At 37.5% G+C, this 22,990-nt stretch overlaps 1 protein-coding gene across 2 annotated transcripts in view; it reads right to left on the bottom strand.

Annotated features, from left to right (window-relative positions):
• CTNNA3 (catenin alpha 3) overlaps window positions 1-22,990 on the bottom strand; it is a 1,457,807-nt gene that overhangs the window by 1,289,466 nt on the left and 145,351 nt on the right. For both annotated transcript variants that reach the window (XM_054690496.1, XM_054690495.1), the window contains exon 5: window positions 9,565-9,684. In XM_054690496.1, the coding sequence (XP_054546471.1) occupies window positions 9,565-9,684 (120 nt within the window). The remainder of the gene's footprint in view (window positions 1-9,564; window positions 9,685-22,990) is intronic.

Below are 22,990 nucleotides of genomic sequence, written 5' to 3'. Positions count from 1 at the left end.
TTATTTTTTATATTGTTGTTCATTTTTAAACAATATTTGCTTCCCCCACCCCCTCAGGTGTAGTCCCCATAGAATTTCCTTCACCAATGCATCCGTGCACCATCACCTCAGTCCCCTGTTCTCATCCCTCCCTCCCTCTGATCCCTCTCCCTCCTCCTCCCCTGCAGTATGTCTCTAATTTATAATTGTCTGGTTTTGCTTTGTTGTGTTTCGTACTGTTATTATTTTTTACACTGATGTCTTATTGGGTTCCCCTATATTCCTACTGTAACTGAAACCATCCGATATTTTTCTTTTTCCTTCTGGCTTATTTCACTGAGCATAATTCCTTCTAGCTCCATCCACATTGCTGAGAATGGTATGAGTTTATCTTTTTTGATTGCTGAATAATATTCCATTGTGTATATATACCACATCTTCTTGATCCAGTCATCTATTTTTGAGCATTTGGGTTGTTTCCAGGTTTTACCTATTGTAAATAGTGCTACAATAAACATAGGGGTACAGGTGTTCTTTTGAATCAATGTTTTTGTGTCCTTTGGGTAGATCCCTATGAATGGAATTGCTGGGTCATATGGTAGCTCCATTTTCAGTAGACTGAGGAACCTCCAGACAGCTTTTCATAGTGGTTGGACCAGTTTGCACCCCCACCAGCAATGTAGGAGAGTTCCTTTTTCAGCAGATCCTTGCCAACATTTGTTGCTAGTTAGGTTTTTTTTTTTTTAAGATTTATTTATTTATTTATACAAGCACTGGGTACAGTCAGAAGCACGGGAGGGTGAGAGAATTCACCAGAGCCAGAGCGGGGAGAACAGGCAGCAGGACCGAAGTACACTGCTGAGGGGAGCAGCGGGCTGCAGGAGAGGTCTGAGCGCCATGTGGGACCCTCACCTGGCAGCCTGGCTGCCGGCAGCTTTGCAGCCCAGCATTCAACCGCTGTGCCACCAGGGAGGCCCTGTTGCTAGTTTTTTAATTGTGTCATTCTTAATGGTGTAAGGTGGTATCTCAAAGTGGTTTTGATTGTCCCGACCCGCGGGATTCGTAGGCACGAAAAGAGAAGGGCTGAGGATTGAAATGAGGGGCTTGAGACAACTTGACGCTAGCGTTTACTTCTTTATTTTTCCTTTACCTTTCTTTTACTTTTCCCTGTCTTTCTACTTTCCCTGACCTTCTCTCTGCTCCTCTCGCAATAACCTCTCTCGCAATAACCTCTCTCGCAATAACCTCTCGACCTTCTCGTGGTTCTCTTCTTATATCCTGGTAGCTCCTCCCATCATACCTCCCAGTCTCATTTGATTAATAGGAAACACCTGTGGTTTCTCAGCAGGCAAACGGTAAAGCGAAAACTAATTAATGGCACGTGTGTTGCGCAACACGGCGCATGCTCAAGGTGGCTCCGGACATTTGATTTGCATTTCCCTGATGATAAGAGATGTTGAACATTTTTTTCATATACCTGTTGGCCATTTGCATTTCCTCTTTGGAGAAATGTCTTTTAAGTTCTTCTGCCCATTTCTTGACTGGATTTTTTTTTTTGTTGAGTCATGTGAGTTCTTTGTATATCTTTGTGATCAGTCCCTTATCAGTTGTATGGAGTGCAAAAATTTTTTCCCAGTCAGTGGGGTGTCTCTCTGTTTTGGTTAATGTCTCATTTGCTATACAGCAGCTTTTCAGTTTGATGCCCAGGTGTTAAGCTTTTTCTTGACTTTCTTTGCTTTGGGTGATGAGTCTTTAAAGATGTTACTGAGATGTATGCTTTGTAGTGTTTTACCTATATTTTCTTCTATGTATTTTATGGTTTCAGGTCTTATGTCCAGGTCTTTTATTCATTTTGAGTTGATTTTTGTGCATGGTAAGAGGTAGTGGTCTAGTTTCATTTTTTGCATGTGGCGGTCCAGTTTTCCCAGAACCATTTATTGAACAACCTGTCCATATTCCATTGCATACTTTTTGCTCCTTTATCAAAGATTAGTTGTCCATATAAGTATAGCTTTATTTCTGGGCTCTCTATTTGGTTCCATTGGTCTGTGTTAGACATGAATATTTTAATGTAGAGGTCTTTAGATATACATCAAAGGAATAATTCAATGTGTACTCTTTCAAGAGAGCTAGATTAATTACAGAATAAAGAAGCAAAGGCATTATCCCATTTGACTTATTAATATATTTTACCTAACAAAGGCCATTGAAGTTGTGAGATCTGTGTCTCCATTGGAGTTCAGATAGGCTTTTCCCCAAGATGTCCAGAGTGGGACTTTTCCAATATGTGCCACCTTGGAATGTGAAACTAAGTCCCATCAAAGTCCTATGGGTTTGGGGAGAAATTGTTACCATTATATAAAGAATGCAGATTATTATGTGTTGAGAGCAATGAAGGCCCTGAAGGCTAAGGAGAAGCTCTATGCCTTCCCCCAACAGAAGTAACTGTCACTCCCTAAGCCTCTGCCCTTTTCCTAACCAAAGAAATGATCACAACTGTCTCTAATGACCTAGAAGAATGTAGTTTGGGCATATCAATTAGGTATAGGTTTTTCAGTGAACATGTCCTCTCTATCTGAAAAATTCATCTTTCACCCTTAGAATAAAGATGAAGACATCCCCTACTCATTATATGAATAGGCTCCAAACCTCTTAGCATAAGATATATATCCTTAGTTCATCCCTCTTTTTTCTCTTACTGTCTGATGTTAATTTATTCACTCACCCAGCCTCCACAGAGATCAGTGAGGTGTGGGAATTTTCCCCAGTGCACTGACAAAGTGAATCTATTGTTAATGCAGTTAATCTAGTGTTAATGTAAATGTGAAATTACACTCTCCTTACAGATAAGCAACTTCCAATGCAATATCATTGTGGTTCTCAAGAGTTTCTGAGTTCCAGGGTGAGCCTAGGATTATTTTCTACATGGCCAGTCATTGTCTATCTGTAATTTTATTTTTCAATGCAAGGGGGTTCATTAACTAACCATCATTCTCACTAACTTTATCTAATTTATTTCCATTATTCATTGATAAGGAATCACTTTTAATTAAGTTCCATTCTTACAAGGAATTGATAGAGGGCTAGGGAGGAAGGGAAGGCCACCAGATCTAGTACAGGAATCTGCACATACACATATAGTACAGGCTGCATGTGTACTTTGTGACTGATGCTGTTTTCTTTAAATTAAAACTCTTGCTTTGAACTGATGTTCCTGCCCCGATGATGCCAAATGAGTACCAGACGTTGATGCTATCAGATATTAACCAAGCCTATCAGGCCAAATATACCAAGGTCAAGATAACTGAGAAGGTGATAACACTCTCAGCTGAACATGACAAATACCAGGAACATCAACAGTGAGGGGCTGTTCTGACAAACTGATTCATTTATGACTGTTTTTATTTAACTCACTATGAAACAACCAGCCAGAGATAAGATGTTAGGAATGGTTTCTTCAGGGTGATATGCCCACCATTCTCAGATCACTGCCAGCTATCTAAATAAAAGCACTTCTTATAGATTCAATTCCTGTTTCTGCTCATTGGCATCTGTAATGGAAGGCAGCAGAACCCAGCATTTCCAGTAACAGAACCATGTACCTTTCTGGCTTTAGAATTGTCTTAGGGTTTAATTCACTCAGCTCAGCAAAAGGAAAAAGCAGTCCTTCCCTCCTAAATAGCATCACTAAAGAAAGAAATATTGTGCTGAATGATACCACTGAGATCATAAGGATGTGTAGGTCCATAGGATGTAATTATTACACGAGCTGGATGTAGCCATAAGATTGGGCTTAAGACCCTGTTTCTACCACAGATTGCTATCGCACAATACCCAGAAATTTAATTCATTACCCATCCAGAGAAACTACATTGGAAAGAGAACCAAATACTGCAAATATTTTCTCAAGCAGTAACAAGGGTGTGTATGTTTGTGTGTTTGAGTGTGTGTGCATGCATGCATGCATGCATGCATGCATGCATACACATGCAAATGTGATGCAGATTGCCAAATACTAGATTATGTATGACCAAAAAATCCCATTTTGCATGATGAGAACAGCGTTGACTATGCAATACAAAAGTATACAAATGAAGAACATGTCCTTATGTAACTTATAAGCCATTTAGAAAGATGACTTATGAATGTAATAGAAAAACATAATAGCTACAGCTTATGCAAACTGCACACTGGAAACTATGCCAAGTCCATTATTTACTGATTCCTTTATATATTTTAAAAAACTTATATATGTACCTTACACTTTATATAATACTTTCTCAAAACAAGCTTATGTTAGGTATTGTTCCCTTAACTTTTTAAAAGAAGAAGCTACAGGGCCTCCCTGGTGGCACAAGGGATTAAGCACCACTCTGTGAAGCAGTCTGCAGCCTCTGCAGCCTCTGCAGCACGAGTTCGACCCCCCAGCCAGCCAGGGAGCAACCCACATGGCGCAGCAGACCTTTCCTGATTCGCCCACTGCTCCCCTCAGGAGTGTACTTAGGTCAGTCTGCTTGTTCTGTTTCCTACTCTGTCTCTGGTGAATCCTCTCACCCCCTGCACCTCTGGCCTGTGCCCCAGTACTTGTATGCATAAATAAATAAATCTTCAAAAAAAAAAAAAGAAGAAGAAGAAGAAGCTACAGTGCCCAAATAATTTAACCAGATTGGTTAACTATAAAATCCATGCTCTCCCCTGTACTACATGGGATCTCAGTGAGTGTATAATCAATCATATGCTATATTGTATGACACAGATAGAAGGTAAGAAAGAAATGCACGGGAACTACACCTGAGAGGAGAAAAACATACATTGTACAAAAATGATGATGTGAAAAATATATAAAATTTTAAAAAGGTAAGAATGCCAGAAAAGGAGGAGTTTACATGCTGACTAGAGGGCATAAGATAAAGTGCTAAGAGGGAAGACAGACTTCAGTTTAACTTTAAAGAATGCTTAGTAGTTAAGTAAATAGAAGAAGGGTATTCTAAATACCTAATTATATTAACCTTGTGGAAAGTTCAGAAGACAAGAGCAGCTTGCCATGATACAGGAAGGTCAAGGGTTTGTGGTGTGTTACTTACAACATGGATGTGTATCTAAAGTACAATATTTTAATTGTATGTATTTTCCCATTCATGTGTAAATGTCTATAAAATATTCAAGTCAATAATATCAACTTTGTTTTATATGAAAGGACTTCAGAAGCCTGTGAAAGGGGTATATATCCTATAAAGCTGTGGTTAGGAGGGACCTCCCTGGTGGCGCAAGGGGTTAAGATGCAGCACTATAGAGCTATCCACAGCCACTGCAGCACGAGTTCAAGCCCTAGCCAGGGAGGTGACCCACATGGCGCAACAGACCTCTACTGTCTCGCCTGCTGCTCTCCTCAGCAGTGTATTTCAGTAGATTTTCCTGTTCTGCTAACCACTCTGTCTCTGGTGAATCCTCTCACCACCTGCATCTCTGGTCTATATCCCTGCTCTTGAATGCATAAATAAATAAATCTTTAAAAATAAAACAATAAAGCCATGGTTGGGTATTATGGATAGAAGAAGAGAAGAAGGAATTAAAGTCCAGATTATCAAACCTTACTTTATTTTATTCCATGAAACCAAAGCTCCAAGGAAATCTCTTGATTTAAAACCTCTCAAGTTAATACATCAGCCTGGGATCTCTATAATAGCTGAAGCTTGCTATTACTACACCTATGTAGCATCAACCAGGAAGATAAAATCAACAGTCCAAGCAGTTAAATTCCAAGATTTCATCTCTCAAAGGTAAAAACTGAAAAAACCTCCAGATTCTCAGGTTAATCCTGCTTTGTCATCTGTTTTCTTCAGGCTTACTCATCCTGGAAAACCCACCACCTCATCTATCATGGCCTCCACTCACCATCTCAGACCCAAACTATATTCAACATTAGTCTTTTTGACAGTAGGAAAATGGAGAGATGCTTGTTCCCACACCTAAAATACAGCCCAAGGAATAGCTGAAGCACAAGCACTCACTTTAAAAAAAAAACTTTTTTAAAGGAAAGAAAAGAGCAGGCAAGGCAAAGGCAAGGCTAAGCTGAACACAGGCCTGGGAGAGAAAACATAATAACCCAAAAAAAGATAGATGAAAGAATAAAGTTCTCCAGGGACATATCTGATTCTAGGAAATAAATCTCTGAAAAATGGTGTTTAAAATACCATAGAAAAAGAGAGAAAATCTACTGAATGAGTCCAAGAAAATAATTATAGTCAATTCATTGTACATCCACAGATCATAATTAAGGTAAAATTTAAAATTTACTTTTGTTTAAATTATTGGAGGGAAAATTACATGTGTCAGGAGGAAACCTGTATAGTAAACAAGGCAGGGCAAATCTGTCAGACTTTGGCATCCAGGAAACCAAAGGGTTATTGCCCTTCTAAATTTCAGAAGTGTAAGTAAAACACATCAATTTTAATTGCCTGTAATCTGAGGCCAAAACTTTTGGCATGCTTCCTTGCTCAGAGCAATAACAGCACCAACAAGTATTTATTGAACATTGCCATGGGTCAGGTACTGCTGTGAACACTGCAGAGGATACAGCACTGAAGGTGACAGATGAGGGCCTGTCCTTATGGAGCTTACATTCTGTCACAAGAAGGAATGACAGATGTAGTGGGACCAGGGAACAAACCATGACTAATTTTCTAGTTCAAAGAATGCTGCCTTATAAGGCATAAGTTTCTTGCTGAATTGTAATTTTCTACCTGAATCTTTTCCAGTAGGAGAAACTTTCTGGTGTATGTTTAATGGGCTTTGGGGGATTTCAAGGGAATAGGATAAGAGAATAAAAGGAAATCCCATCAAGTTGGGAATGAGGTAATGCTCTGACCCTGAACCCTTCCCATAGGGCCCCCTAGTTCACCTGTGGTTTTGGTACAGAAGCAATTGGTGAATTTTACAAATTTTTAGGAAGAGCTGCAGACATTCAGAAACAAAATAGGAAAGAAAGTTTGTCTTTGTTACTTTTTGCCATCTCTTTCCTTTACTGTTTTCTCTGTTTTTCTTCTATATTTCTAGTTTGGGTTCATTTTTAAATTTTTCAAAAATCAATGTTTTGTTAGACACATATAAAATCAAGTATAGAGCAATTTCCCTTACTTAATCCCTCTTACTTTACCCCTAGCAGTCTCTTTCCCTCTTTTTCCATCATTAATTTGGTCCCCAACTTTCTTTCTATACTACCATCCTCTTTCTGATATTTCCTTCCAATTCCCCTTTCAATTTTTCTAGTTAGGAAAAAAAATGATCACAAGGTATAGAGAAAGGTGTGATCAAATAAGACAAAGGGTTGACAGTATGCTTTGGGTGCATGTAAGCCCGTTTCAGAAGGACTTATCCCTTTGAGCTTAAAAACAGCTTTTTAAATTCTCTAGAACTAGGGTTCTACTGGATATAACACTATTAAGATTATCCAAATAAAGTTTTATAATTTTCTTAGCTGTCTAAAGATAATCTCACAAAAGGCTTTTTGCATTTTTGTCTATACTGAATAAGTTGCATGAGAGCGAGAAGGGGAAAGAATGGCCTGTCATTTGCCTCTTACCAGATACCCATTGCAAATTTCTCTGAAATCTCAGGTTTGGTCCCTCCTAAAATTGTCTTAACCCTCCATGCCTAAAATCCCTCACTTTACTATTCCCCCAAATTGGTTCCTCTCAGGGTTGATGGGAATGAGATCTGGGAAAAGCCTCAGTTTAGAATTATACTGATTTAGATTTGAAGCCCAACCTCATGTCTTACTAGATCAGTGATTGTAGGCAAGAAACTAAACTATCTTGATAGTTTTCTCATCTGTAAAATATAGCTTATAAGCCCAATTCCATTTAATGATCTAATTCACAAAAGTATTGATCACACTATGTGGCATATGGCTATCATTCAATAAACTATATGTATGATTGATACATGCATATATGTGTGTATATATACTGAGATATATATATATATATATAATATATATATATATATATCACATATACCATGTCCCTCTCTGTCTTCCTCACACAAGGTTTACCTATCTGTCTTTTACTCTCTACACTTGAAGCATTCACATTTTTCCAGATTCACAATTAGCTAATGTAAGAATCTAATCACTGAAAATGTGCTAATGAGGAACGATAAGAGGACAATGACTACTGCCTGGCAACTCAAATACCCCTCAGTGGTAAAATATGGCTCCTGGAAACAAAACTGTCCTAAAAATCACATAGGCCAGAGCAATGACTCACACTGAATTTTAAGCAGCAGCATCTGGGAGCTTACTGTACTAGCTTCTGTTACACATGTTAATACCTAACCATCACCAATTTAAAATTAAATAAATAAATGCACATTGTGTGCTTTTTCCTATAAATTAAAGCATGTGCCAAGATATTCATGTACACCAGAACATTCTGCAAAACAAATACAAAGCCTAAGAAAATAGGGCCCCTGAAGGTTACATGCTAATATAATATTTGTGATGAAGCAAAACCTAGAACACAATTCTCTTCTCCAGTCAATACTTCTGAGCCACATCATGCTAATTTCATGATGGATAACAAAATATAGGAAACCCGCCTTAGAAATGCCCCTCACCCCAGTCAAAAGATCCAAAAGATCCAAAAATTGTGAATTAGACAAAGGCAATAATACCACTCTTTGCCACACAAACAGGAAGGACTCTAAGTAATGGACTCAGTCTCTGGCCATGCAAGTCAGTCACTTAACTTATTTCTCTAGACGTTCCGTTACCCATCATTGAGCACATTCCGAATTTCAGTCTAGTTAACCGCTGTTCTGATTGGAATAAACATTCCATCAAAGTAAAAACTTGACAATCCTGACACCTAGTGGCTATAAAGAAACAAGATCCAGCATGGGAAAAGTAGCTATTGCAGCAGCATCTTGCAAATACATAGAATTTAATGATTATTAAAATTATAAATTACTGAACCTAAAAAAAAGCTTATAGAAGTCCATGTTGACCCTTAATTTATCTTGAGGCCTATACAAAGAGGTGAAAAGACTATATTTGAAAAGTACATTTTCCTTCAACCTTTCACATTTAGCAAATTTTTAGTAATCTTTAAAGATCAAACAAGAAAACTAAAGGTTAATGAATATTTTGGCATATATAAGACCCTATTCCCTAAATTTTTATGTACATCCACAGATGACTTTTTTATGTACATTACAGGTGAACTTTTTATGTCAGCCACTTAGTATCCTCCTTTCAAATATAAAGGCCTTCTGGCCAAGTTTAAACTTAGCGGTTCCCTTTATGTCAGTGAGACATCCTTAGTCAAAGACTAGCTGGATCTTCCCAAACTAGTAGGAGTTTTCTTTAAAGGAGATATAGGGACACATGTGGAAACCCCTGAAGCACACATCTAAAAGCAAGCACATTCAATATTACCTAAGCCATCTGACCACTGTTGGTGGGCACAGCACAATCTATTTCTGCCCTAAACATTAGATGTCTCTTCAGACCCACCTGAACCTCTGACAGACAAGACTAAAGTGTTCACCTCCTCCACCGAGGAGGAGATGAACTCCAACTCCTACCTGCTGACGTTTGAAGGCCAAATAATCCAGGTTTTCAAGTTCTTTCCCAAGCTTCTGGTAGGTTTTCTGGAGGTCGGATTTGTTAGAAACATTTTTGAGAGACTCAAATGTCCTTCGAAACTAAAATTGAAAGCAAAAGTAAATCATTAGTATAGCAGCATATTTTTCTCAAATTCCCTGTCTAACACAGAGTAAAAGTCAATACAGAGCCTCAGTCTCTCCCACTGATTAGAGATAAAAATGTTACCTAAATGTTATTCAATGATAATTATGAAGAACGAGAAACTATATCCTAAGTACAACAAATATTAATGCATGAAGGAGAAGCTGGTTTTCTCCTCATGCTAACAAAAAAACATACTTCACTTTTATAAAAATTCTTCATGGTTTAGGACACACTACTACTTTTAAAGAAAAAATTACAATGGAGGTATAATTTCAAGTCATACTGAAAAATGTATTAAAAGAATTCTCAAATTCCAGTCATGAAAAAAATTTTATGAAAAGGTAGGTGCTTCCCTGTGTAGAAATAAATGGACAGAATAGGCACATAGCAAATTTCAGCCAGGATGATCTCTCAAATCTTATATTTCAAGAAAGAAAGAATACTAGTATTTTGATGATCGAAGCGTAAGTAGCATGTTCAGCAAACATTTATTCATTTCTGCTCTATAACACAGATGAGTTATGAAATCAGTTCTGCTGAATCAGAATGTTTCCATTCATTTTTAAGTCAGATACTAGATAAACACAAAGAAACATATTGCAGTGAATCTCAGAATACTGTTCTATTACTAATAATTAATTAGGCAAAATAAGCTCACAAGAAATTGAATTCTCCAACTTAGAACATACTTTGGAGGATCAGTTATTGAAAATGTCAAGTAATGGCATTTGCAAGACATTTGCATTTTGCTTTCTCTTCATCATTTATTTCCCATTTTCTCACTGTGTGTTATTACATAGATTTCTACAGAAGAGACTTCACCATCTGAAACACACCAGAACTCAGCTGTGACTATGATACTGTGAGACAGGCTAATAAGATTTTATAGCATGTATTAAGTTTCCAGGGAAATTATTTGACCCTTACAATTTTAAACTCTATAGAATAACTCATATTATAATGGCTTTTTACTGAATTAAATCTTCAATTTCATGAAAGCAGCATGTTTATCTCAATGCAAGGTGACAGAGGAAAAAGAAATGAGAAATAATGGCACTAAGCTTCCACAGCAGGACAGTAAATTAAACTCAACAAATAATCTTTTAGCACCTACTATGCACAAGGCACTATAAATATAAAACACATTTCTTGCCCTAAAGGAATTTATAGACTTCAGGGGAAAACAGACATAAAACTAAGAAATGGGAAAGACACTGACACTTACTGAGTGCCTGCTCAGTGTCAAGTGCTTTATGTTTTCCAATTTAATTCTCACAAGAACCAAAGGAGTTCATATTTCTCTCCCCATTTTAAAAGTGAATAAACTGGGACTCAGCAAGTTTAAACTGGGTTTTTACTACAATATTCATGCTCTTTCTACTCTACCATTAACTCTAGCACAAGGCAAAGTAGGAGTATAAAAAAGAGATTAAAAGTAGTAGTATGTGGAGGAATAGAAAAAAATCTCATTAATACTGATTCATAGAAGATATGAATTTGAGAAAGGGGTGGGATGAGGGCCTTGAAGGACATGAAGAGTTTTCAGAGCTTTAAATGGAAATTGATTCTACCTGTGAATTTAAATTCACCAAAAGTCTACTCACTTTGCCCCTTTTATAGTAAATTTCTTTTAAAATAATTTTAATGACCTTTATATTAACTACTGATATAGTATGATCACTTTTGAGGTTTACCCATTTCTCATCTTACTATGGCAAATAAAAATAATACCAGCTCTAAGATTCTAAACAATCTAACTAATTTTATCTCTAAGTTAATTAATATAAACTATTCTACCAATTAATCTGTTCAATGTCAATCATTCTTTATGCCCTGTACTTTTCCCTAAGAAATATTAGCTCTACGTTTTAAACATTTCTTTCTCACATTTATCTAGGTGAAATCAATAAACTACAAATAAGGACTTAAGGGTAAACACATTTATAAATTTTCAAAGTTAGAAACATGAAAACTAATACGTCTAGGTAGTAAGTCCATCGCCGAGAAAAATCCAGTAACGATACATCACTGCAGGATATTTTCATTAAAGTTCAGTTTGTATAATGTGGAGATTTTAGCTTGAACTTTCGTTATCAGGTCTTATATCCTCCATTTATTGATGCTAAATAGCTCAAGGTACTCAAACTATGATGTCTCATCCCTTTACGTAAATTTTTTTCATTTACAATAACAAAAATTGTCGAGAAGAGGTCACATAAAACCTGTAGTATAACTTTGGGCTAGATTTCTATTAAACACATTCCACACACACCCCCCACCATCTGCTCACATACACACCTAAAGATGATAAAGGGTAAAAGCAATGTTTTATCCTGTAGATGAAGCCAAAATCGAGAAGCTCAAAATAAGACTTCTTTCTTTTTAATTTTTTTAAATTATTATTTCTTTTTTGTAATATTGTTATTTATTTTATTTTGCTTAGAACTGGGATGTAGGTCAGAGGTGCAGGAGGTGAGAGGATTCACCAGAGACAGAGTGGGGAGCAGAAAAAGCAGCTCTACTGAAATGCATTGCTAAGGGGAGCAGTGGGCTAGACAGAAGAGGTCTGCTGTGCCATGTGGGTTGCTCCCTGGAAGGTAATCGCCAGACCATCACGGTGGTAATGCTGATACTTTACCTCTAGGCCACCAGGAAGGCCCAAAAATAAGACATTCTTAAGGTGGGGTTTAGGTTTTATTTAAAGTCACTTCATATTGACTTGATTTGAGGATTTTCATTCCAATAGACATCTGCTTCATCATTGAAACAGACCTCTTGAGACTTTCCACATTAGTACAGGGCATTATAATTTCATTATATTGACTATTTCTAAAATAAATGATCTCTCAGTTTAAGATAAATTGGAAAAGGAATCACAAATAATGGAAGGGATTTTAATATTCCTGGATTTAATCTGTTCAAAATTTTGAATGTGAATTTAAAATGATACAAGAACTACAAATAATATGTTGAACACTGAATTTATTCACCGTGAATATTTTAACTCATTAAAAATTATTAAATTTAAATTTTAAAAAGTGTAGTGAATAAATCTGAACCCCAAAGAAACCTTAGTATGTTATAAAATTATTTTAAAACTGAGAATAAAAATGATTTCTGAACTGAGAAACAACTCCAAATGTTGCCCTATTTAACTACCATATCCAATGTATTAAGAGGGCCTCCCCAGATGCACAGCAGGTTGAGTGCAGCAATGTGAAGCTGTTAGCAGCCCCTGCAGAGCCTCTGCAGAGCCTCTCCAGTGCCAGTTGGATTCCCGGCCGGCCAGGGAGATACCCACATGGCACAGCAGACCTTTCCTTTCTCGCCCACCACTCCCCTCAGCAGTGTATTTCTGTCCATCTGCCTGTTCTGCTCCCCACTCTGTCTCTGGTGAATCCTCTTACCCTCACACGCCTCTGGCCTGTACCCCAGTTCTTGTATAAATAAATAAATCTTTAAAAAAAAAAGAGTAGATAAGAATGAGAACCAACATCTCTAGGTCAGACATTCGCCACAGAAGTAAGCATTGTAAACATCTCTAGTGTATGTTTTTTCATCAAATGTCTTTCTGGAAGGGGGCGGAGCAACATGGCGGCGAGGAGACGCTGCCAGTAAGATCTCCCATTAAAAAAAGTGAATAGGGAGGAAAAGCGGCAGGTCCCAGTGAGAACTGGGACACGGAAGATAAACGGGTGACGCCAGCGAACTGCCCGAAGAAGAAAGTGGCCATAAAAGAGGACTAGAAGGGAGGGAAGCGCAGAACCCTGCTCCCCTCCCCCGCCCACAGAGGCGGCACTCTCCGACCCGCAGAGAGGAGGAAACAACAAACCAAAACGGCCCATAAGAACAAACGACGCAGCAAGCGGGACTGTGAGTGGAAAGGAACTATTGCAGCCACCACACCCCGTGAACGGGAGCTGAGGCGAACCCTGCAGGATCCGCCGCGGCGGTGAGCGAACGGCTCCGGGCGCCATTAGAGAAGAACAAAGACCCCGGGAGACGCGCACACAGCCCAGGCTGCCAGTAAGCTGGCGCGGAAACACAGCGCGCTCGGGGAGCTTGAAAAGCAAGTGCAGACCTGGATCACGGCTGCCCAGGTCCCCGCGCCTGCGACCTAGGCTTGCAGGGAGACGCACGGAGGTCCTCACTGAGGTGAAGGTCCCTCCCTGAGTGAGCAGGAACCAGGCGCCCAGGCACGGGAGCTGTGCAAAAGGCGCCATTCCCGCGCCACTGAACTGGGCTACAGCCCGCGTCCTGGAACTGAGGGCTTTGAACTGAGACCCGGGGCACGAAAATTCGGGGCGTGGTTTCTCCACGACGGTGGGGCACAAGGCAGACACAGCACCCCAAAGCTGTTGAGGTGTACCCTACCATTCCCGCTCTGTTCTCTGTCCCACGGGGTGGGGGGAGGCGAAAAACAGCCCCCCAAGGCCAATAGGAGAGATCTCTGGCGCCACCTAGCGACCAGGAAAAAAAAAAAGTCACTAACACCCTATAAAACAGGACATTTCTTAAGACTGCTTGAAAAGGGCAGAAGGTTTCTGGAGGACCCAGTGGCCAGCCGGGAAGTTATTCCACGCCAGGCCCCTTCCGACCAGCAGTCTGAGCCCACAGAGGGAGCAGGCACCCACGTCCGGGGCAGACCGGGGGCGCAGAAGAGTGTGCCTGAAACCGGAGGCGCAGGGACTGCATCCCGCTTCGCCATTTGAGAACAGGGACATTTCTTCAGTAAAAACTGCCTAAAACCAGCAGAAACCTCCCCCAGAAGACAGAGATGGCTCCTGGAAGAGCCAGAGGGGAGCGGAGAAGTTCACCCAAGATGTCAGTCAGTCCGAGTAACACAGTGTCCCAACGCATACGACAAATTAGAAAACAGACAGTAGGGAGTAGAAGAACCACACGCAACCTAAAAACTCCTCAGGAAAGAAGCACACCACAAAAAGAAAACCACTCCCCAGATTGCAACGACAGCAACTTGGAAGAACTTCTGAGCCTTCCAGAAAGAGAATTTAAAATTGCCATGATTAAAAAAGTGATAGATCAGAAGAAGGAAATTGAGTCCCTAAAGAGGGAAGTAAGAGAAATGCAGGAGATCAAAGAATTAATGGAGGAACTAAAGAACTCTGGGAAAAGCAATGAAAGCAGAATAGATGAAATGGAAGAACGAATAAGTAATCTTGAAGACACAGAAATAAAAAGAACCAAAACAGAAAAGGAAAGAGAAGTACGAAGGAAAAAGAATGAAGAAAGACTTCGGGAACTATCTGACTCCATGAGGAAAGGAAATATAAGAGTTATAGGAATTCCAGAAGGAGAGGAGAGAGATGTAGGAACAGAGAAAATATTCATGGATATAATTGAAGAGAACTTCCCAAATGAGAAGAAGGAGCTGAAAATTGATATACAAGAAGCAAGAAGAACACCAAACTTCCACGACGAAAGGAAAAACACAGCAAGACACATAATAGTAAAGCTCCCAAGAATCCAGGACAAGGAAAAAATAATGAAGCTGACAAGAGGGAAGAAACAGATAACATTCAAAGGAAAACCAATCAGGCTGACATCAGACTTCTCTGAAGAAACACTACGGGCAAGGAGAGAGTGGAGGGACATAGTCAACAGACTCCAAGAAAACAGATGCCAACCAAGAATACTCTATCCCGCAAAGCTCTCTTTCCTCCATGAAGAAAGAATATGGACCTTCCCAGACAAAGAGAAACTCCGGAATTTCATTGCGACTAAACCCCCACTCCAAAAAATACTACAAGGAATCCTAAAGCCAGAACCTCAGAGGGACGAATAACAACGAAAGAAGGCCAAAAAAAAAAAAAAGTTATTAAAAGAATAAATAAATAAAATCAAAGGAAAGACAAACATAATGGCAAATACAGATGCTAACATATCAATATTAACTCTAAATGTAAATGGACTAAACTCTTCAATAAAAGACACAGAGTTGCAGCCTGGATTAAGAAACAAAACCCAACCTTTTGCTGTCTCCAGGAAACACATTTAGCTACGAAAGATAAAAATAGGCTCAAAGTCAAAGGATGGAAAACAATCCTACAAGCAAATGGGCCAAAAAAGAAAGCAGGAACAGCTATACTTATATCAGATAAAACAGACTTCAAACTCAAAAAAATAAAAAGAGACCCCAATGGTCACTACATTATGATTAAGGGGACAATACTTCAAGAAGAAATAACACTCATTAACATATACTCACCAAACGAAAGAGCACCAAAATATATCAGACAACTGTTGTCCTCTCTGAAAACAGACATCAGAGAAAACACATATGTAGTGGGAGACTTCAACACACCACTATCAACAATGGATAGATCAACAAGACAAAAAATAAGTAAAGAAACTAAAGCTCTAAATAAGGACCTAGAGCATTTGGGCTTAACAGACATCTATAGAACACTAAACCCAAAAAAAACGGAGTACACATTTTTCTCAAGCGCACACGGATCATTCTCCAGGATCGATCACATACTGGGGCACAAGACAAACATCAACAGATACACCAAGATTGAAATCATACCAACCATCTTTTCTGACCACGAAGGCATCAAACTAGAAATAAATCATAAAAAGAAGGCAAGGAACTATCCTACCTCATGGAGATTAAAAGCCACACTACTGGAAGACCACTGGACTAACGAGGAGATCAAAGAAGAAATTAAAAAATTCTTTGAATTGAATGACAAGGAGGACACCAATATCCTAAATGTATGGGATGCAGCAAAAGCAGTAATAAGAGGAAAATATATAGCAATAGAAGCTCACATCAAAAAACAAGAAAGAACTCAAAGAAACAACCTAATCTCGAAGCTCAAAGATCTAGAAAAAGAACAACAAAAAACCCCAGAACCAGTAGAAGAAAAGAAATATAAAAACCAAAGCAGAAATAAATGAAATTGAAACTAAAAAACAATCCAAAAGATCAATGAAACCAAGAGCTGGTTCTTTGAAAAATAAATAAAATAGACAAACCCCTAGCCAGGCTCACAAAGGAAAAAAGGGAGAAAGCACAAATACACAGAATCATAAATGAAAGAGGAGAAATCACAACGGACACAGCAGAAATCAAAAGAATAATCAGTAACTACTATGAACAGTTATATGGAAACAAGTTCAACAATCTAGAGGAGATGGACAAATTCCTCCAACTCTACAATCACCCAAAGCTAGATAAAGAAGAAATAGAACACATAAACAGACCAATTACAAGCAGCGAAATTGAAATGGTAATTAAAAACCTCCCAAAAAAAAAGCCCAGGACCTGATGGATTTACAAATGAATTCTACCAAACATTCAGAGACGAATTAGTGCCTATCCTTCACAAACTCTTCCAAAAATTGAGAAGGAAGGGACAATACCAAACACGTTCTATGAAGCCAATATTACACTAATACCAAAACCGAATAAGGACAACACAAAAAGGAAAACTATAGGCCAATCTCCTAATGAACACTGATGCAAAAATCCTCAATAAAATTTTAGCTATCAGAATCCAACAATGTATCCATAAGATAATTCACCACGACCAAGTTGGATTCATTCCAGGGGCACAAGGATGGTTTAACATCCGAAAATCAATCAACGTTATCCAACACATCAACAAAAAGAAATATAAAAACCATATGATAATATCAATAGATGCTGAGAAAGCTTTCGACAAAGTGCAACACCCATTCATGATAAAAGCCCTTGAAATTCTTGGGATACAAGGAACATACCTCAACATCATAAAGGCCATCTATGACAAGCCAACAGCCAGTATCATTCTCAATGGTGAAAAGCTGAAAGCAATTCCATTAAGATCTGGAACAAGACAAGGATGTCCACTCTCACCACTGCTTTTCAATATAATACTGGAAGTCCTAGCCAGAGCAATAAGACAAGAGAAAGACATCCAAGGAATCCAAATAGGAAAAGAAGAAGTCAAACTATCACTATTTGCAGATGATATGATAATATACATAGAGAACCCCAAAATCTCCACAGAAAAACTAATTCAACTCATCAATCAATTCAGTAAAGTGGCAGGATACAAAATCAACACGCAAAAGTCAGTAGCCTTCCTATACACAAACAATAAATCTGAAGAAGAAGAAATCAAAAAAACCACCCCTTTTATTATCGAAACAAAAAAAATCAAATATTTGGGAATAAATCTAACAAAAGAGGTAAAGGACCTATACAAAGAAAACTATAAAACACTGTTAAAAGAAATAGAAGAAGACACAAAGAAATGGAAAGACATCCCCTGCTCATGGATTGGAAGAATAAACATTATTAAAATGGCCATCCTACCAAAAGCAATATACAGATTCAATGCTATTCCAATCAAAATCTCAATGGCATTCTTCAAAGAAATAGAACAATTATTGATGAAATTCATATGGAATCACCAAAAACCCCGAATAGCCAAAGCTCTACTGAAAAAAAAAGAAGGAAATGGAGGCATCACACTCCCAGACTTCAAACTATACTACAAAGCCATAATCATCAAAACTGCATGGTATTGGAACAAGAACAGACATACAGACCAATGGAATCGAATAGAAAATCCAGAAATAAACCCACAGATTTATGGTCAACTAATCTTTGACAAAGGAGCGAAGACTATGCATTGGAGCAAAGAAAGTTTGTTCAATAAATGGTGCTGGGAAAACTGGGTCGCTACATGCAAAAGAATGAAGCTTGACCACTACCTCACACCATACACAAAAATCAACTCAAAATGGATTAAAGAACTAGACATAAGACCTGAAACCATAAAATACATAGAAGGAAATATAGGCGAAACACTACGGGATTTGCACATCAAAGACATCTTTACAGACACATCATCCAAAGCAGTGATAGTGAAGAGAAAGATAAACAGCTGGACTACATCAAATTAAAGAGCTTCTGCACAGCAAAAGAGACAATAACAAAAACAAAGAGAACCCCACCAACTGGGAGAACATTTTTGCACCCAACACTAATGATAAAGGACTGATCACAAAAATCTGCAAAGAGCTGATGAGACTCAGCAACAACAAAGAAAATAATCCAGTCAAAAAATGGGCAGAAGAGCTAAAAAGAACTTCTCTGAAGAGGAAATGCAAATGGCCAACAGACATATGAAAAAATGTTCAACATCACTTGTAATCAGGGAAATGCAAATCAAAACTACCATGAGATACCATCTTACACCAGTGAGAATGGCACATATTAAAAAAACTAGCAACAACAAATGTTGGCGAGGATGTGGAGAAAAAGGAACTCTTGTGCACTGTTGGTGGGAGTGCAAACTGGTCCAACCACTATGGAGAGCTGTGTGGAGATTTCTGGACCTACTAAACATAGAGCTTCCATATGATCCAGCAATTCCACTCCTAGGTATTTACCCAAAGGACACAGAAACATCAATTCCAAAGAGCACCTGCACTCCTATGTTTATAGCAGCACTGTTTACAATAGCTAAGCTTTGGAAACAACCCAAATGCCCAAAAATAGATGACTGGATCAAGAAGATGTGGTACATATATACCATGGAATATTACTCAGCATTCAAAAAAGATAAACACATGCAATTTGCAGCAACATGGATGGCACTGGAAGGGATCATGCTCAGCGAAATAAGCCAAAAATAAAAAGAAAAATACCGGATGGTCTCACTCATAGCAGGAATCTAGAAAACTTAAATAAGGGACCAGGAAAATGAATATAAGAAGTGAAAATCAAAATCAACAAAAAACTATGAACCAGAGACACTTTTTGGTGGGTGGGGGGCGGGAGGGGAAGGATTGGGGTCAGAATGGGGCGTTTGCAATTGTATGGGGGAATATAAAAATAAAATTTAATATTTGAAAAAAAAAAATTAAAAAAAAAATAAATGTCAATGACACTCCCTTATGAAAAAAAAAAAAAAAAGTCTTTCTGTTTAGAAATAATGATGAAAATAATCCACCAAATAAGACACCAGAGACCATATTGTACACCTCCCATTGCCAAAAACAAAAATCAGTCTTAAGCAGAAAAGAGAAGCATGAATAGGGCAGCACAGAAAATAGCTAATTGATTCAACATTCCCTCTTCTCAAATACAATTTTTTCCTTTTCCTGACAACATATTTTTAAAAAATCAAAGTCAATATTCTATATAAACTATGCATTCAATGAGTTCATGAAAATTATGTAGATTCATGGAGCAATTTGAGAAGAAGGACAAGAAGAAACTGGCTGAGGTAGCAGGAGAAAATGCAGCCAGGGTCCTGGCAACAAAGCTTCCAGGGCCCTCACTGCCAACGCCATGTCTTACTGAAAAGTGTAGTTAGATCAATAGAATTAAATAACTCCACAGCTCCAGCAGCCTACTAATTTTCATAATGAAAAAAAAATCAAGTAGCATTGCTCCAAAAGAATAACCAGCTCAACAGTTGTCATTTTTCCTTACTTAACATATCATACATTCCTTATTTACTTAACATATCATAATATATCATACATTCCTTCCTTAATATATCATACAAGGTGCTGTATGCTACCTGTAACATTAAAAGAAAACATTATATTTATATTTTATATTTTTTAAAAAAACATATCGAATAAGTACCTCACAAGATGCACTGAATCACCAAGTGTGATCTTACTGTTCTTAAAATGTCAGTTTGAAACAATGCCAAAAGATTCTGGAGACTAAAGCTGAAAGAAGGAATAGTCCAAAGAATAATTTATTAATGTTCTATAAATATTAATACTGAGAGTAAAAAGAAATTGTTTTAAGTATTAAAAAAGGCTAATCCACCTTACTTTAACAGAGCAACAAGAGCAACCAATGTGAATTTTAACTGAAAATGAAATCATTTTATTTTTTTGAACATAATCCATTAATTTTCATGTTTCGCAAATGAATTTCTAAGATGATAGCACTGTTCATTTAAAGGGAGCAAATCATACACATGTATTATTCAAATTATTTTTACTGTAATGAATAATAACAAAACTTAAATCAAGAAAACAAAACAAATTTGGACTTGAGATCTTAATTAGAAACAGTCCAATGAAGTTGAAAGCACATTGATCTTGAAGTCAGTTCAAGTCCTGGCTATACCATTTTATAATTTTATATATTTGAGCAAGACACTATTCCACTCTTGATTGTGTTATCTGTAAAATGGGAGAAATTGTCCTTGCCTGCCTACTTTATAAAGTTGCTCTGAAATCAGTTGAGAATATGAACATATTCATCCTACATGTATATATCATGGACCTAGCAATATGCCAGACATATAAGGAAAGGAGCAAAACAAGAGAAAAGAGCTCTTATCCTAATTACTGCTTTATAAATTTAAAAATCCCATAAAATTATGAGAGGACACTATCACTAAACTCATGCCATTTTCCAGTAGCAATTCAGTAAACAATAGACCACATATACAATGGTGGCCCCATATAGTCAAGGTGTTTAAGCAAACTGTATCATCTAGGTTTATGTAATTACTCTCCATGAGTCACACAACAGAGAATGTTTAATCTAGTCAAATGCTTTTTAGACATCTATTAAAATGACCATGATTTTTATCCTTTACTAATGTGGTATATCACATTAGTGATATTTCATGCATTGAACCATCTTTGCGTCGCAGGTAAAACCATCTTGGTCTTAGTGTATGATTCTTTTAATATGCTGTTGGATTTAGTTTGTTATTATTTTGCTGATGGTTTTTGTTTCTATATTCATCAAGGATATTGACCTGTGGTTTTCTTTTCTTGTGTCATTTGGTCATGGTATGAGAGTAATGCTGGCATTTTAATGCGTTTAGAAGTGTTCCCTTCACTTCAATATTTTGGAATAGGTTGAGAAGAATTGACGTTAACTATTATTTAAATATGTGTATGGTTCACCAGTAATATCTGTTCCTATTCACCCAACAAATAAAAGCTCAGGAATTTTTATGTGCTGGGTAGTTTTTGATAACTGATTCAATCCCCATACTAGTTACAAATCTCTTCAGACTTTCTATTCCCTCGTGTTCACATGATCTTTTCAGAGTTCAGCATTGCAAATAAGACAAGAAATAAATTTTACATGGTTTAAATTTCCTTTGTCTCTACAATTTTCACACTGAAATTCAGCAAAACTTCAGTAATTTGTACCCTATTTATCTCATTTCCTTTTGTTCCTATATCATATAAAATGCCAGTCTTATTTGTTTATTCCTTTAAATCTCAATATCTCTCTGAATATTCTTCCCTAAAATCTTCTGCAGGAAATATGACTTTTAATGTCTATGAATTATGTAGTAATTTCTCCCCTTTGAAAATGCTAATATTTTTCATAAGAGGAAGCTTTAGAAAATCTCTTTGCTTGTACTACCTGCCTTTTATTTATTTTTTTTATATTTGAAGAACAGGTTTATTAGGGAAAGGGATAAAAGAGTAAAAGACACTTGCATAGATATAAGCAGGCAGGAAGAGCTGCCCAGAAAGGGACAAATTTGCTTAGAGGACTGAGTGGTTGCAGGTGGGCAGCCTTGAGAACTTCTGCCTCCACTGAGAGAGGTCAGTGAGGAGAAGCCCCGGCATCACGGGCAGGCAGGAAGCTGCTGCCCTGTGGAGGGAGAGAGTCGGTGAAAGGAAGCACCTGCACAGTCACAGGTGGGCAGAAGGACTGCTGCCCTTACCAACCTTTTAATAATAAAGGACAGTCTCAAAAAAACTCAACTACCAATGTAGTAATATGCGATTTTCTGTCGAAACTATGAATATTATTCATAGTAAAAATCATTGTTGAATGTATACATGTTTTATAGCAATGTGTACAGTAAATATTAAATATTATTTTATATCAGAAATTATTAAATAGTGGAATGACTTCCCATAAAGATACTGATCTATTTCTTAATTCAAAAAAAAATAAGCATATCCTATTTAAACATAAAGCTGGCTAGATGCTATATAAATGGAAAAATTTAGAAAAGTTACTTCAAGAATCAAATTTACTTTCACTTCATTTTAAGGAATAAGGATAAAATTTCACTGAAGAATCAAAAAGTGGGAATTAGGTACAATGGAGGAGGAAAGTAGCACAAGGAATGGAATGAAAGTGAACAAAAACCTCTAAGTCTTTCCAGGTAATTTATGTATTATAGAACGCAAACTTCACAAGATACTGTCAATGTATTCACTTATGTTTCATTATCCCTATAGCTCAATGAAGAAACCAAGGCTCACAGATTTTGACTTTCCAAAAGTCAC

The sequence above is a fragment of the Talpa occidentalis genome, unplaced genomic scaffold, assembly GCF_014898055.3.
Source record: "Talpa occidentalis isolate TD23 unplaced genomic scaffold, MPIMG_talOcc4v2.1 talOcc4.8, whole genome shotgun sequence".
In the NCBI taxonomy this organism is placed as follows: Eukaryota; Metazoa; Chordata; class Mammalia; order Eulipotyphla; family Talpidae; genus Talpa; species Talpa occidentalis.
The sequence above is the reverse complement of the archived record's forward strand: the minus strand, read 5'-3'. Positions and strand labels throughout refer to the sequence as shown.